Below are 15,697 nucleotides of genomic sequence, written 5' to 3'. Positions count from 1 at the left end.
ATGTTGAGCTGTTTGTATATATTTTATACATTCTAAGTCAACGGTCAATATGTATGTTTTTATATATTTTACATATTCTAAGTCAATTGTTCACACATTATTTGATTGGAGGCTCTATGTTTTCCACATGTTTAGCACACATCCTACAGCACACGTGATTGGTCACAGTCCATCATCACATCAGGCCTCCTTTATCTAGTTCTTGAATTCTGGGTATTCCATTTCTCAGGCTCTTAATTTAGCCGTTTTCTGTGTCACTAACCTTGACAAACTCCTGAGCGTTCTGATAAGCCTAACCTAAAGACAGTTAGGCTGGTGCACATTCCGGCCTAAGCTATTGGGATGATTGCTGCAGGGAGCACATGATTTTCCTTTCCTGGTGTTAATTCCTGGTTTCCCGCAGCGGTCAGGGTGAGCCCCTGCCACTCCCGGCAGCCGTCCATCATCTCCGACGCCTCCGCGGCCGAGGGCGACCGGTCATCCACACCGAGTGACATCAACTCCCCGCGGCACCGAACGCACTCGCTCTGCAATGTGAGGGCCTGTCCGGGGGGCTTTGGGGCCCGCCTTAGGGGAGACGGGCTCTGGGGGTTCTGTGGGGTCTCCGCTTCCCATAACAGCATTGGGTTTGGAGTAGGGGGTAGGTTGGGGTTTGGCTGACCTGCAGCGCTGCACGCCTGGGGTTTCTCCCAGCTTTATTGATTTATCAGCTGCACAAACGCTGCCTTTTGGCCTGGGGGTAGAGGGGTTTGGGTTGTATCAGGGTTGATTCAATGGATCCGTCTCCTTGTGCCATAGGGGGACAGTCCTGGACCGGTACAGAAGAACTTGCACAATCCAATTGTACAGGTAGGGCACAAATCCTCTCAAATCCTGCTTGTGAGACCCTTTCCTGTGTTTGACAGTACTTGGGGGTGGTGGGTCAGAGGCACCAGTTTGCGAGGAATGGAAGTCATCCTCAATTTTAAGTCTGGGATGTTTCATATTCCCATAATTTGCCCCAAAGTCCAGGTAATGGTTTAGGCATTCACTGAGCTCGGGCTTAGTGCAGTGTTGATTTTTACAAGGTCCAGCCAAAGCATGTTATTATTCTCTATTTGGCCTTAAAACATTGGGATATTTTTGCAATCCAGACAGATGCTCTGACTATTTATTCCCAGAGCTGGAATCCTGATCCAGTTGAATTAAGGATGCCAAAATCCCAGAACTGCAGAGAAGGGGCCCAATTTCATTGCAAATTCCACCACACAGGTTTCAGGAATATTATTGTATTTTGGTCCAGGATCTTAACATTACTTTGGACCTGGATGAAAACATTTTGTGGGATCTGGATGCAAACATTTTTTGGGACCTGTACCTAATTTTTTTGGGACTGGGGCCACATGGTTCATCATCCTTGATGTCAGCAAAGGGGAAAAGCGGTAAAGGAAAAACCGGATGCCCAAACTCGTGTCTTCTCCTCCCACAGTCTCTAGAGGACCTGGAAGACCAAAAACGGAAAAAGAAGAAAGAGAAGATGGGCTTTGGCTCCATCTCCAGGGTGTTTGCCCGGGGGAAGCAGCGCAAGTCCCTCGATCCTGGTCTCTTCGACGGGACGGCCCCCGACTACTACATCGAGGAGGACGCGGACTGGTGACGGCGCCGGAGCCTCTCCCGGCCCTGCACATGTACATATCCCACATCCCACACCCCGTCCCACCTGTGGACATGTTACCTGTTGTCTTGGGAGCAATGCAGCTGTGTCGTAACTTCAGTTTTTTCCTCCTTTTTTCCTCTTTTTTTTTTTGGTTTTTTTAGTTTGTTGGGTTTTTTTCCCCCCAACCTGGTAACTCCTTTGTTGTCGCTTCAGTTTGTCAGTTTGGGTAGGGTTTTTTTTTCTTGTTTTGGGAGGGGGTTTTTTGTTTCTTTTTTGTTTTTTTTTTTTTCTTGTTCTTTTGACAAAACTTGAAACTTGAAGGACTGCTGTGTCTCTGTAAATACGAGAAATATTGTGCACTTTGTGCTTGTGACGTCTCTTGTCCCAAACCCGCTGTTTTCCGGAGCCCAGCCCGCGGAATGTCCTCGCCTGGGGACGAAGGACCTGCCCAGCTGAGGGATCTTAGAGAGAAAACACACAAAAAAACAACAACAACAAGAAAATCTCCTTCGCTGTGATGTCTTCCTGGCCGAGCCCCGCAGAGGCGACCCGGGCTGGTTGTTACGCCTGCCGGTCTGGAAATGAGTGTTTTAACGTTCCTTTTTAGTTGTTTTAATTTATTTGCACAAACCCAGAGGAGCTATTCTAACTAAATTATTGCAGAAGTTTTGGGATTTTTATATTTTTCCACGTCGGTTGGGATGGGGCGGGGAGGAGGAAGGGGGTGTTTGTACTGTACTGTCCTGGGAAGTTGCTGTTGGGGGGGATTGGGGCTGTGGACCCCCCAGCCCAGGCTCCCTCAGCTGCCCCAGGAGCACTTAACGCCTTGGAAAACGCAAACCTAAACACGTGCCGGGAAATCAGACCGGGGCAAGCTGGTGGGAGCTTTGCCTGTTGTTTTTCCCTGCTTTTGGAGGGGGGCTCACCCTTTGCTTCAAGTAAAATTTAGGGGGATCCGGCACGAGCTGGGAGCAGGGGAAAGGTGATATCCCAAGATATCCCATATCCCAAGACGTTGCCCAGATAGGGCCGGCCACCCCGCCCCGGTTTGGGGTGTTCCTGCCGTCGGAGGGGGCTGGGGAAATCGGTACGAGTCCCCACCAGGGAGGTTTTTCTGGCTCTGGGGGGATTTGGAAGCACAGGTGGAGCTTGTTTTTCCAAATCCCTTGGCAATGCCCCCGAACCACCCCCCAGCGCGGCGGCCTCTTCCCCTCTCCACTAACACGTGCCGCGCTCTGCTTATGCCAAGATAAGTACCTTATGCTTTAATGCTTACAATATAATTTTAAGCTCTTAAAAAAAAATGTATTAAGATTTATTTAATGAACTATAATAGTGTATTATTTTTCTTAATTCCGAAACGTGCGCCCTGGTTGAAAAAAGAAAAAAAAAAAAGGGTATTTTGTCTTAAATCATCGAACTGAACCGATGCCCTCGCGCTGTGTATTCCATTCCAAGGGATGATGCAGAGAGGCCATGAAGGGGGTGACAGAGGGACCAGCCCCCCTGGGCTCTCCTGGGGTGCCCCATGGCATCTTTTCTCTGCAGAGAAGCATTTTTATACATTTTGTTGGGTTTTTGAGGGGGGGGGGGTTGTTTTGGGTTTTATTTTTGTTCTTCTTGTGTTTTTATAATTTAAACTCTAAACCACCAGAACAGATGAGCGATCTCCCTGTTATCGAGTAGTTTCCTTTGCATTTCAGCTTTTTTGTAAATTAGGAAGTAATTCTAAAAATTACTAAGAGGATGATTTATTTAAAAGAGAACTTTGCTAAATAGCATATGAATTATGGGTAACATTAGATTTAACTTTTCCCCCTGTGAGCGGGGAGAATCCTTGAAGGCATGGATGCAAATATAAAATTATAAAAGATCTAAATAAAGCTTATTTTAAAGTATGGATGAACTCCATGTGGTTTAATTGGAGAGCCTGGACAGGTGTTAGCATCTCTGTCATGGCACCAGGGTACAGGACACCCCGAGCACCAATTGATTTTGAGGGGCTCTGAGGTGATGGGAGGATTCAGGAGAAGGCTGAGCCAGCTTTTCCCAGGACCAGCTCCCAGCCAAATCCCTGCTCCTGGATGCAATAATGCTGCCAGGAGGCTGAGACTGTCTGCACCCCTATGAAATGGGGATTTCAAGGGTTTAAGGTAAGTAAGGACAGCCAGGAGATGTTCCACTCAGATATGGAAAATATAATGAGAAGGACCAAGAACACCAGAAGGGATGGAGAAATTGGAGAGTGTTGTGCTCCAACTGGGTAAAATATTGTTACCAATGTACAGGTTGATAAATTATTATGATTGTTACTGTTATTCAGATGACATTGGTCACCTGTAGGGCTGTGCCAGCACTTCCAGTGGGGCCTGACGCTGTTTTGGGGTCAATGGCTGTTTTGCAGGCTGGAGCAAAGGCAACCTGCAATGAGTTTCAAGCCCATAATCAGGGTACAGATCAAGAGATATACCTTTCCTTTTTATTTTTTTTTTCCTAATAGAAACAGCCTCCTGGGTTTAGGAGCAGCTGCAGAGCAGGTAAAAGCCACCATAGTCTGAAATGGGGAGAGCTGGAGCAAAGAAAAATAGAAAAAACTCCAGAGAAACCAGCTGCCTCTCCAACTCTATCACCTGTAGCTGGAATCCAGCATTAACGGGAACTAGAGGTGGCATTAAAGAGCAACTGCTGAGGACAGCAAACGAGCTGGGACAGACCACGGTGGGATTTGCTGCACTTGAAGCAGTTCCCCGCTGAGATTTGGTGTTTTCCTTTGTGTGCAGGATGAGATGTGGGTGCTCACCATCCCACCGGTGGTTTTAAAAGTTTTGGGAGTCTTTTGGGACCCGGGAAGGTGTCACAGTGCCACGCCAGTCCTGGTAAGGCTTCTACCCTTGTGCCATGGGAGCCGTGCCAGACACGGGTCACCTCCTGCACCAGAGCCACGGCAAGCAGAGGGGCCACACTCCGTGTCTGTGATGTCCTGGGCTGAGGGACAGTCGTGTGGTGGCTTTGTCCCCCCGACTTGCTCTTCCCTGGCAGTGGAGGAAGCAGGAGCCTCATCCCTGCTGCATCCTCCATCAGCCCCATCCCTGCTGCATCCTTCTCACACCAGCCCCATCCCTTCTTCATCCTTTTCACATCAGCCCCATCCCTTCTTCATCCTTCTCACATCAGCCCCATCCCTTCTTCATCCTTTTCACATCAGCCCCATCCCTTCTGCATCCTCCACACCAGCCCCATCCCTTCTGCATCCTCCACATCAGCCCCATCCCTGCTGCATCCTCCATCAGCCCCATCCCTGCTGCGTCCCCGCCGCGCTGGTTGCTGCAGCACCGCGCTGCGCTGCTGCCACCGTGTGAGCGGTCCCCGAGCTCCGCCGCCCCCGGTGTGTTTGTTTTAGGTGTGACTCGCCCGCGTTGGTGCACTTTGCACCGCGCACGTTGCTGTGCACACGCTCGCAAGAGCCTTTTCTCTGGTGAGGACTTTAGACTGAGAAAGGCAAATATCCCAACACCGCGTCGGGGCTTGGGGTGTTGTGTGGGATGGCCAGGGTAACCCACAGAGGGGACACCCCGCGTCCCCAGCACCCTCTCCTGGTGTGTGACCCACTGTGCTGGTCCTGCCATCATCTCTGGGTGACATTACAACAGAAGCTGGCTTTACCTGCCCTGCCACAGCTTTGCACTGGTAACCTGTGGGTCAGGAATGGGGTCGAGAGGTCACAGCAGGGAAACAGGGGTGAGTCTGGGACATTTCCTGCCTCTGCACTGACTCACCCCATAGCTTTATCTGGTGAGCTCCCTGGGCTGGAATTTTGGTGATAAAGAGCTAAACCGATGTACCCCAAAGAGCTGAATAGATCGTCAGGAGGCTGGTGAGGTTTAGCATGGGGTCAGTCACAGAGTGTGTGATGGTGGTATCTCCCCAAAAACTGGTGTCAGGGGCTGCTGCTGAGGCTGCTGGTTTATTGCTCAGGACTGCTGAAAACTTGGGAATGTGCCTGTCATTAATTCACCTGTTTTCAGTGTTTTCCCTGGAGGACTTTTCCACTGGTGCTGGTTTGTGTGTACAAAGCCAGCACTGGAAGTGTTTGGCCTGTGCAGCCCAGGGGATGCCTGACACTATTCCCCACTGCAAACATCCTCTGGGACATGCTGCTCGGCCACTGTCCCTGCAGCTGTCCCCACTTCAGCCCCTGTCTTTCCCTTCCCACTGCCCTACACAGCCACCGGCAGAGCACAGACCAGAGCCTCTGCTCCGTTCAGCCAGGACACTGCAGCTGCCATAAGCCCTCATATCCAGGTGAGAAGGTTCCCTTGGAGTTTTATCACTGCTAGTGATTGATTTCCCAGCATTTTCCTGTTCTTGGGCACCAGTCCTCATTCACCAGCTGATCCTGATTTTGAAAAGCTACATTAATCTCCGCTCAGCCCTTTTCAGTAACCAGCTGCACGACACCACCATAGCTCTTCTCTTCCAGCCGTGTTCTCCTCAAGCCCTGGATCTCCTAATCCCAAATCCTGCCCTGGCCAGAGCTTCACCAAGGGGATGAAGCAGCCCCCGGAGCAGCTCCAGGAGGAAGCAGCAGGTTATTTACTGTTATTACTGTGCACACGGCAGCTTTATTGACACTGTTTTCCAGCTGCAGACGTGCGTGTGCTCGAAGCGGCAGACGGTGACCTGGCACAGTGGTTGAACTGGTTGTACTGGAACCGCCAGGTGCCGGCAGCCCCGGGGACACCGGATCCTCACCCGCCAGGAGATGCTGGCAGGTCCCGCCCTCCCACCGGGAACAAGAGGAAATGCCTCCCAAAGTGGCTGGTTTTCCTCTTTTTTCCCACTTGCGTGGCAGGTTCCCAGCCTGCAGCCCCTCGGGGACTCTGAATTGGGGTGCAGAAATTAAGGCATGAGGAAGAGACAGAAAAGTACAGACCAGAGTGTGTGGGCTGGGAATGGGATCTGAGGGAACCCATCATGGAGCAGGCTGGGATGGACTTTCATCCTGGGGGCAAAGCTGGGCCCTGCCATATTCCATTATACATTATATATATTATTATTTTTCCTGGTGTTAATTAGCTGTTAACTCTATTAATCATCAAATACAGAACAGTTTGGATAGGAAGAGACCTCAGAGACCATCTCATCCCACCGCTGCCATGGGCAGAGACACCTCCCACTATCCCAGCTTGCTCTAAACCTCATCCAGCCTGGCCCTGAACATTTCCCGGGATGGGGCAGCCACAGCATCTCTGAGCAACCTGTGCCAGGACCTCCCCACCTCTGTAGGGAAGAATTACTTCCTCATATCTAATCTAGATTTACACTCTGCCAGTTTGATCCCGTTTCACCTTGTCCTATCATTCTATGACTTTATAATATAATAATATTATAAAGCATAATATAAATGTGCAATCTGGTGGCTCTACTGACCTGACTCCCAGGGATGAGCTTTACCTCTTCCAGGACAAGCCATGCAGCTGTGGGTATCCAGGAGTCACCTGGAGCAGTGCTTTTGGCTCACTGTTGGGAAGTTTTGGAGGAATCCAGGAACATGTCCAGGCTTCCACTGGTGACTTTAACATGCTCATTGAGCACATTTGAGCAGGAAGAAGGAGGGAAATGTGCCAGTGAGCAATTTCTTAGGCAGGATAATGTGAGCCCCTGGCACCTCTGCAGGTAGCAGGGCATCAGATGCCCCTCTGAAAGGCCCTTTTGTTGCCTGCTGGTTTTGTGCCTCTGATGGGGCTCCAGTTTCCTCCCTGCCATTCCCGTGCTCTGTACCCTGCATACCTGGCTGGATAATCACCCTGGAGAAGTCCCAGCCTGGGACTGGGCAGGGAGTGTTTGCAGGGGGAGAATTTGAGCTGTGAGATAAATCCCCACATTGGGATGGCTGCAGAGCTGGAAAGGGAAAGGAGCCCAAGGGATGGATGTGAATACAATATCCTACAGAGAATGTACATCGGGGAGAGGCAGGTGCTTTAGCAGCATCCAAGCAGTGAAGGCAAGCCCCCCTCCCTTGATCCTGCTCCACTGCCACTGAAAAGCCCATTCCTGGCCCATATTCAGCTTTGTGGAGTGGGAACCTGAGAAACCACACTATGAATGTCCCCTCTGTGCTCACAGTCCGCAGGGCCTCTGCAGGGGGGTGACCTGGCTGGGGCACGGAGCTCTCTCTGCACCACATCAGTGACAGTGGCTGTGTGAAGGGCATGTTCCCCCCACTTTCTTACAGAGAAAACAATTCCCTGTTGTGTCTCCTGAGTGCCAGAGCTGTTGGGCCGTCGGGTTTGTATCTGACAGTGGCAGAGGGGGAAATCCGCCTGCAGTGGGGCGAGTTTGCCTGAGCCAGTGGCCCAGCCGGAAAATGCAAAACAATCCATCTAAGGGAAAAACAAATAAATATGCAACGATGTTTAATAACGATTTCTTTTTATAGCACAGCTCTTGGAGTTGCCCTTTGATTAGAGGGGGGAAGTATCGCTGCCGTGCACCGAGGCAGGTGAGTCAGTGGAAAATACCATTGGCTCCATGCAGGTTTGTGCTCACAGGGAGAGATGCAGGGAAGCAGGGGGTATTTCCCAAGCATCCTGAACACCAGTGGCCCCAAGGCAAGGCTGTGGAGCTGAGTCATGCTGGGCGATGTGACAAGTTCCCAAGTTTCGTTTGGTTCACGATGGTTTTCTGCCATCAGAAAAGTCTCCCAGGGCTCAAGGGACAGGAAAAACTGCAGTGGCTGGTCCAGCAGCATAGTGATGCAGGTTTTTTCGCTTGGATCAGGAAAAAAAACCCACCCTGAGTATCATCTCTAACAGGATTTGAGTCCTTGGTGGTGTTTATTATTACAGCTGGGTGTGAGATGAGCCTGGAAAAACACATTCTCATTGCTGCTGGGATGGAAGCCAAGGAGAGGGGACACTGGACACAGCGTTAGCTGCACAGAAGTTTGCCAGAGCCCAGCTTTGCTCCCCGTGGTTCAGTCTGGAAACCATGGGGATGTCTGGCTATGAGGCCAAGGCGTGTGGCCAGGAGCCCTGGTGAGGGCCTGAAATGGCTCTTCCCAGCACATGAGTGGTTAACTGAGAGTGTTTATAGAGCGCAGCAGACTGATAAAAAGCACTTTCCAGGCTCCCTGTGAGTGCAGGCTTGGCTTTGCTCTGTTGAATGCAGGGATGAGCTTGAGTGAGTGGAGTTCCTCAAAACGGGGCTTCTGCAAACAAACCCTGGAGCCGGCTGAGGAGCCAGGAACCGCTCATTGCTACGAGGCAGTTTTACAAAGCGGGTCCACTGCAAGATGGGTTTTAAACTGTAGAATAAAAACTGAAACTTTCATTAGGTGTTGGGAATGGACTTTTCCATGAGAGGACAGTGAGGTGCTGGCTCAGAGAAGCTCATTCCCAGAATGAGGCATCCGAGGCCAGGCTGGATGGGGCTGGAGAGTGGAAAGCGTCCCTCCCATGGCACGGTGGAACGGGGATGGGCTTTAAGCTCCTTCCCAACCCAAAGCACGCCGAGTTCCAACGAGAGCAGAGGTCTGGGCTGTGACACACCAACCAGCGGCCGCAGCTGCCCCGGGGCGGGTGAGGCGACGGCACGGCCGGTGTCCCCACACCTGGGTTTGCCCCTCGCGGTCTGTGCGCAGTGTCCGCAGCGTTTCTGGCATTCCGCCCCGCACGGTGCCGCGTTCCCGGCCCGGGGCCCGGCGGTTTCGCTCCGGGAAGCGCCGCCCCGGGAGGGGAGGGCAGGGCAGGGCCGGACCGGGCGGAGCGGAGCGGCCCCGAGGGAGCCGCCGCAGCCGCCGGAGGTACGTGGGGCCGGGGGAGCCGCGGGGGGACGGCGGCCGCTGGTCGGGGACCCTTCGGAGCTCTGCGAACCCGGAGCGGGGCGGGCTGGGCTCAGTCCCGACGGGAACGCCACCGCGAGAGGGACCGCAGGGGAGTCGGAGCGGGGCCGGCTCGGGCTGAGCTGGAATCACTGCCAAAGCTGGGGGACACCTGCAGAGCTCGGGGACACCCCCAAAGCGGGAGCGAACACCCCCAAAGCGGGGACGGGCATTTGAGTTGGAGCGGCGGCGTTTGGGGAGCGGGGACACCCCTTGGGGACACCCGCTGGGGACACCCCTGGGGACACGTGGGCTGGGGGCGCCTGGTCAGCCTCGGCAGGCAGCGGGTGGCCGAGAGTGGGAAAAGGGTGGCTGTGGTTTGGGGAACCGTCCCCTGGTGCTTTGGGGAAGGATCAGCAGCAGGGAGGGGGCCGGGTCACCCCCACGCCAAAGCCACTCCGGTCCCCACGGGTGACAGGAGTGTCAGGGATCCCGGTCCCCACGGGTGACAGGAGTGTCACGGGTGCCAGTCCCCACGGGTGGCAGGAGTGTCACGGGTGCCAGTCCCCACGGGTGACAGGAGTGTCAGGGATCCCGGTCCCCACGGGTGACAGGAGTGTCAGGGATCCCGGTCCCCACGGGTGACAGGAGTGTCACGAGTGCCGGTCCCCACGGTGACAGGAGTGTCAGGGATCCCGATCCCCACGGGTGGCAGGAGTGTCAGGGATCCCGGTCCCCACGGGTGACAGGAGTGTCACGGATCCCGGTCCCCACGGGTGGCAGGAGTGTCACTGACCCGGGCCCGGCTGGCGATGCCCGTCCCCGGGGCGGTGCGGGAGCTGTGTGAGCCTGTCGCCTGTCGGGAAAGCAAACAGAGCCCAGGAGAAGGACACCTGCACAGGCCGGGCCGGGCGGTCCCTGGGTTAAACTCCGGTCACTGGAGGCTCAGCCCTTCCTATCGTGACAATCCCACCAAAGCAGGAGCGGTCTGGAGCTTTGAGGGGCTCAGCAAACCCGCGGGTGTCTCCCAGGCGTGTCCCGGAGTGGTTGTCTGCTGGTGCTGGTGTTTGAGTTTTGGAGGTGACATGGAGGGGACATGAGCACAGCCTGGCTGGGTTTGTTGGGAAGTGTGGATGTGTGAGCAGAAACCAGCAGTCCCATGAGTGTGTCCCGTGGGAGATGGGCTGCCGTGGGCTCTGTGTGCTGGAGCCTGCTGAGATGAAGCTGCACCAGGAGGTGTGGTCCTGGCTTTCAGCTCCTTAAAGCCTGTCTGGAGCAGACCTAGGCCACTGCCAGAGGGGATGCTGCCACAACACATCCCTCTACAACAAATCCAAGCATCCTGCAGCTGTCCACAGCCCTGGATGTCGTGGCACGAGAGCCAGAAAGGGAAACCTCCCAGGTGTCAGCAAAGAACATGTGGGTGTGGGGCTGGTGAACCCAGCCTTGGACTCAGGTGACTCGGAAGTATGTGGAGCAGCTTTGATTTTAGCAGTGTAATTACACGGGTTGGAAAAGCCTTGGGAAGGGAGGTGCCTGGGGGAGGAGGAATGTTTGGCCATCGGTGCCCTGGAGAGAGCTGAGTGTCGCTGCCTGGCGCCGTGGTGGTGCTCTAGGAGATGCCAGAGGGCCGGGGCTGGCCAGGGCTGTCTCCTGCTCTCCTGCCTGCAGCCTGGCACGAGGGACCCCTCCAGCAGCCCAGGGATGTGTCTGCCTCCCCGTGCTGCTCCATGCTTTTCTCATTCCCAGTCTATTTCAGAAACTGATGTCAGGGCTCTGTGGAAGCAGCTGCATATCCTCTGTGAGCAGTGCAGGTGGCTTGGAGCAACATAATCCCCAGCAAACCTCCATCCACGTGAAAATACCTGTGTCTACCTTGTGGAACACGGCTGCTCTGTGCCTGGCTGCTCCGTGTCCCCAGGCTGGCTCCGTGTCCTCCAGCGTCACCCCTCACTCCCCTCCTGACCTGGGGGCTCCTTGGCCACCTGCAGTGGGTGTCCCTTGTGGTCATACTCGTTGGAGAAGCTGTTGGAAAAGCACGGGGAGAGGTGATGCCGTGTTGGGGAAAAAGGTGTTGCTGGAAATCCAGGCAGAGGAGGAGGAAGGCAGTGCTGGTGAGGCCGAGGGCAGCATGAGGTGCCAGGTTAGTGGCTTGCAGGAAGGGGAGTTACTCATCCAGGGGCTCCAGTGGTGGGACAGGAGGTGCTTAAAGCACTCCGGAGGGGCTGGGAGGAAGCAGGAATGCTGGGTTCCGCTCCAGAGGACATCAAAAGGGCACAGGGATAATGTGCTGGAAAGCTGTGGAGGAGGGTGTGTTATCTGGGCAACAGGTCCCAGAACAAAAACCAGGGGGAGGCTGTGGAGGAATGGCTTTATCTCAGCGGAAAGAGCAGATGAGTATTTAAAAAAAAAAAAATTCCAAACTTAAGAGGGGCAAAGTGGAGTCCAAAGGAAAGCAGGAAGGAGAAAGAGTCCAAGTGCTGGGATTTTCCCAGGCAGGCATGCTTTCCCAGGCCTAGGTGCACAGGGAATTCAGCTCCCTGGAGAGAGGTGAGCACCTCTGGGAAATAGAACAGATCTTCCCAGCAACATCAGAGTGGATATAAAAGCAAACCTCTACTCGAAAGCTTTCAGGTACACAATATGGTGAAAATCACACATGGTATGGTAACCCTACAATTTTTGTAAGGTTAGTGGATTAGTATACATACTGTATACTCTCCAATTAAAAGGTTGGTTGATTAGGTAATAATTCCTGGGTCCTGCTCCACTGGAAGCAGTACAGAAGCTTTTTTTGCCCCACTTTTGTTTTGTCTGGTCCATATTCTATTTGGAAAACGGGACATCCTTATAGTCAGTTCTCTTCTTGGAATAAGACTAAACAGTATTTTGGGAAAGTGTTTCTAAGGTTAGCTTATTGTTCCTAAACGTAGAGAAGCAAGATAGGAAAAGTACTAGAAGCTACAGCCCTGCGTTAACAATCTACAAAGCTACAAATATACGAAAAATATAAAAAAGCTAAAATGCTTAATCACCACCCCGAGTCCCCCTCCCTGGTTTAGCTGAGCTGGGCCTGACAGCGTTAGTGTGGCAGCTGGTGCCAGTGCCAGAGCCTGGATGAGGACAAGGCACAGGACAGTGTTTGCACAGCCACCAGGACACAGCCGGGGCTCGCCGACCTGCCGAGAGCCGCTGCCAGCGTGGCCTCGGTGGCCAGGGCAGCATTGTCCCCAGGAACAAATGGCAACGTCCTGGAACAGGTGGAAAAGGACTCCGTGTCCCTGCCCATCACCACTCTGCAGCAGGCGCCGCTCAGGTGGTGGAATTGTGGGGGAAGGAGCCTGGAAGGCAGATTCTGGAAGGCAGATTCTGGAAGGCAGATTCTTGTATCTTAGTGGCAAAGGCCAAGGTGATGGCTGCTGCACAGTGGTGATTACAGCTCTGGAGTTTGGCTACTGTGGCCTGTGTGATCAATGCCACTTGAGAAACCCTTGGCAACTGTGCCCGGAATTCCCAGGGACACAGCAGGGGCAGAGGCATGAGGCTTGGGAATGGTCAGGCACCCCTTTGTGGAGATGGGGTGTGTTTGTGAGCCCTGTCCCTGTGTCTGAGCTGTGGATTGCAGCAGTCTGAGCCTGGGAATGGGCTTTCCCCTGACACCCTTTGTTTTGCAGGAAGTGGCAGAGCTGGGGGCCCTGGGCTCCCTCTGGAGAGTGGGAGGGGGCAGAGCCTTGGGCAAGGTTTGAGGAAAACATCACAATTCCCTCAGCGCTGTCTACAGGGTACTGCTGAGGAGGGGGTGTTAAAAATTAAATTTAAGGAAAAAAAAGGGATTAAATACTTCTTAAATGTCTGTAGGGAGTGCTGGGGGCAGTGGAGATGTGGATGTGTTCTTTTGTGCTCTAGACAGGAAGTGTGAGCAAAATGTGGAAAAGCCCTGATGGTCTGCACGGGGCTGTCCCTCTAGATTACTGTTCCAGTGTGGGATGCCCTAAAACGGGCTGGGATTTGTCCAAAAGGACAGAAATTGGCTAAAACAACAGCAGTGCTTCTTTTCGTGACTCAGCTGGATTTCTCTGGCTGTTCCCTACATCCCCTGGGACTCATCTGGACAGAAACATCCCTGCTCCTGGAGCAGAGATAACAGGGGCAGCAAGAAGGGACAAAAAGAGAGAAACCGTGGCAGGGAGTTGGAAGTAGATGGTCTTTAAGATCCCTTCCAAACCCAGACATTCTGGGGCTCTATGAAAATACCTCACAAGTCCCAACCTGTTGCTTTTTACCCCCACATGGAGCATTGTGTTCCTGGCGGGTTGAAGCCCTGTGTAAGGAGAGCTCAGCATGAGCTTGTGGCCATTGCACAGCTCCCGAGGATGTGCCAGGCCAGCAATTAGCAGTGAAGGAGATTAATTAGCAGGTTCTCTGGGTGGAAGCATGAGGATGAAGGGAGAGCCTTGTAATCTAACACAGAGGAGACTCTGGATTCTTCAAATGGTTGGAGAAGGGGTTTATTTCCCCCCAGAATTTTCCAGAAAATTAGTTGTGTGGCTGGTGATGGAGTCACACGCTGGTTTTGGAGGCAGCTCTGAGGGGCTGTGTCACTGTCCCGGGGGGTGAGGAAGGCCTGGAGCTCATCCCCTGCCTGGTGACTGTGTCGGGGTTTGACCTGTTCCCTGGCCCGCAGACTCATCTCTCGTGATCCTGTGACAAAGGTGTTGCTGCTGGAGCGTGAGTGGGCAGGTGATGTCATGGCAGGGGAAAATCCAAAGGTTGTGGAGGGCAGAGGAGCGTGGGTGGTGCCCAGGGCACCGGGAGCTGTCGGGCTTCTCCTGAGTCCCCAGTGGGGCCGCAGCTCCTCGGGGGCCCCGGGACATGGGCACGGTCCGGGCTGACCCTCTCGGGGTCTGTCCCCCGTGGAGGAGAAGCTGCTCCTGCTGCTGCTGCTCCACCTGGCCGCCCGTGCCAAAGCCTTCGGGCCGTGTGGTGCTGGGAACAGCCTTATCCCGAACCTCCCCGTGCCCCATTTCCCCTTGGGGATGTGGCGAGAGCATCCCAAGGGCTCCGGCAGCCGGAGCGGGAGCCCCGCGGAGCTGTGGGTGCCCCTGCGCTCTGCAGCCGTGCCCGAGGAGTTTAATGGTTCGGAGATCCTGGTGTAAATCATTGCCAGGGCAGGGCCGAGCAGGGAACGGGATGGGGACAGGTCTGCTTTGCAGGCAGAGGGAGGGAGGCTGGAGCACTCAGGCATCACTCGGCTGCCTGATGTGGGGACAAACTTCTTACAGGAAAGGATGAGAGGGGATGGTTTTAAAGAAGAGGGATAATTTGGGTTGGATATTTAGGAGGAAATTCTTCCCTGTGAGGAGGTGAGGCCCCGGCACAAGTTGCCCAGAGAAGCTGTGGCTGCCCCAACCCTAGAGGAATTCAAGGCAGATTGGATGGAGCTTGGAGCAACCTGGGATAGTGGAAACTGTCCCTGCCCATGGCAGGGAGTGGGATGAGATGAGGTTTAAGATCCCTTTCCTCAAACCATTCTGTGATGCTGGGATGAACATCCAGACAGTGCTGGACCTGAGGCAGAGACAGCAGCAGCTCCCTTCCTGGGGTACTGATGTCAGGGCACTGCGGGAGCTGTGATAGGAACAGCTCTGGAAAGCCAGGAGAGCAGCTAATTCAATGGAGAGATAGACTGGAACAGCAAGTCTCCTGCTTTAATCTGATTGCTGGGCTGATGGGTAGCACTGCAGTAGATCTGTGAAAAACTTCCAGGCACAGGGGTGACGTAGGAGCTTAAATCCTGCCCACTTCCAGGACTGAGGTGCCTGAGGGGATCCACAGAGGCTGTGAGCAGGCACAGAGATTTGGACACCACGGGTAGATGTGCCCAGCCCTGTGTGTGTTCTGTGCCCACCCTGTGTGCCGATTTTCCTGCCCCAAGGCCAGGCTGTTCTCAGGTCTTGTATGGCTGATGTGTTTGTGGCAAGAACGGGAGCTCAGCTGGATCATCAGGTGAGGAAAAAGTCCCCACAGGGCACAAATGGAGAGCAAAACCTTTGTGTGGGAGGGCAGAGGCCAGTGCTGGTACCACCAGCCAAAGCTCTTGGGTGGGAGGATGGCTCTTGGAATGCAGGTGAGGACGTTTTGGATGCAGAGTTCTCCACATCCTCGACAGCTGCTCACTAGGATGGAATTAAAGCTGGGCTCAGGGGATAGCTTCCCCCAGGGGCACAGAGAGCAGCAGC

General features: G+C 53.9%; 1 protein-coding gene across 2 annotated transcripts in view; it reads left to right on the top strand.

Annotated features, from left to right (window-relative positions):
- KAZN (kazrin, periplakin interacting protein) overlaps positions 1-3,526 on the top strand; it is a 152,798-nt gene extending 149,272 nt beyond the window's left edge. For both annotated transcript variants that reach the window (XM_066334304.1, XM_066334305.1), the window contains exons 7-9: positions 404-534; positions 799-849; positions 1,469-3,526. In XM_066334304.1, the coding sequence (XP_066190401.1) occupies positions 404-534; positions 799-849; positions 1,469-1,636 (350 nt within the window). In that variant the 3' untranslated portion in view covers positions 1,637-3,526. The remainder of the gene's footprint in view (positions 1-403; positions 535-798; positions 850-1,468) is intronic.
- Positions 3,527-15,697: the final 12,171 nt, after the last annotated feature.

This window comes from Sylvia atricapilla, chromosome 22, assembly GCF_009819655.1.
Source record: "Sylvia atricapilla isolate bSylAtr1 chromosome 22, bSylAtr1.pri, whole genome shotgun sequence".
Classification (NCBI taxonomy): domain Eukaryota; kingdom Metazoa; phylum Chordata; class Aves; order Passeriformes; family Sylviidae; genus Sylvia; species Sylvia atricapilla.
Note: the sequence above shows the minus strand (reverse complement) of the source record. Positions and strands in the feature narration are given on the sequence as shown.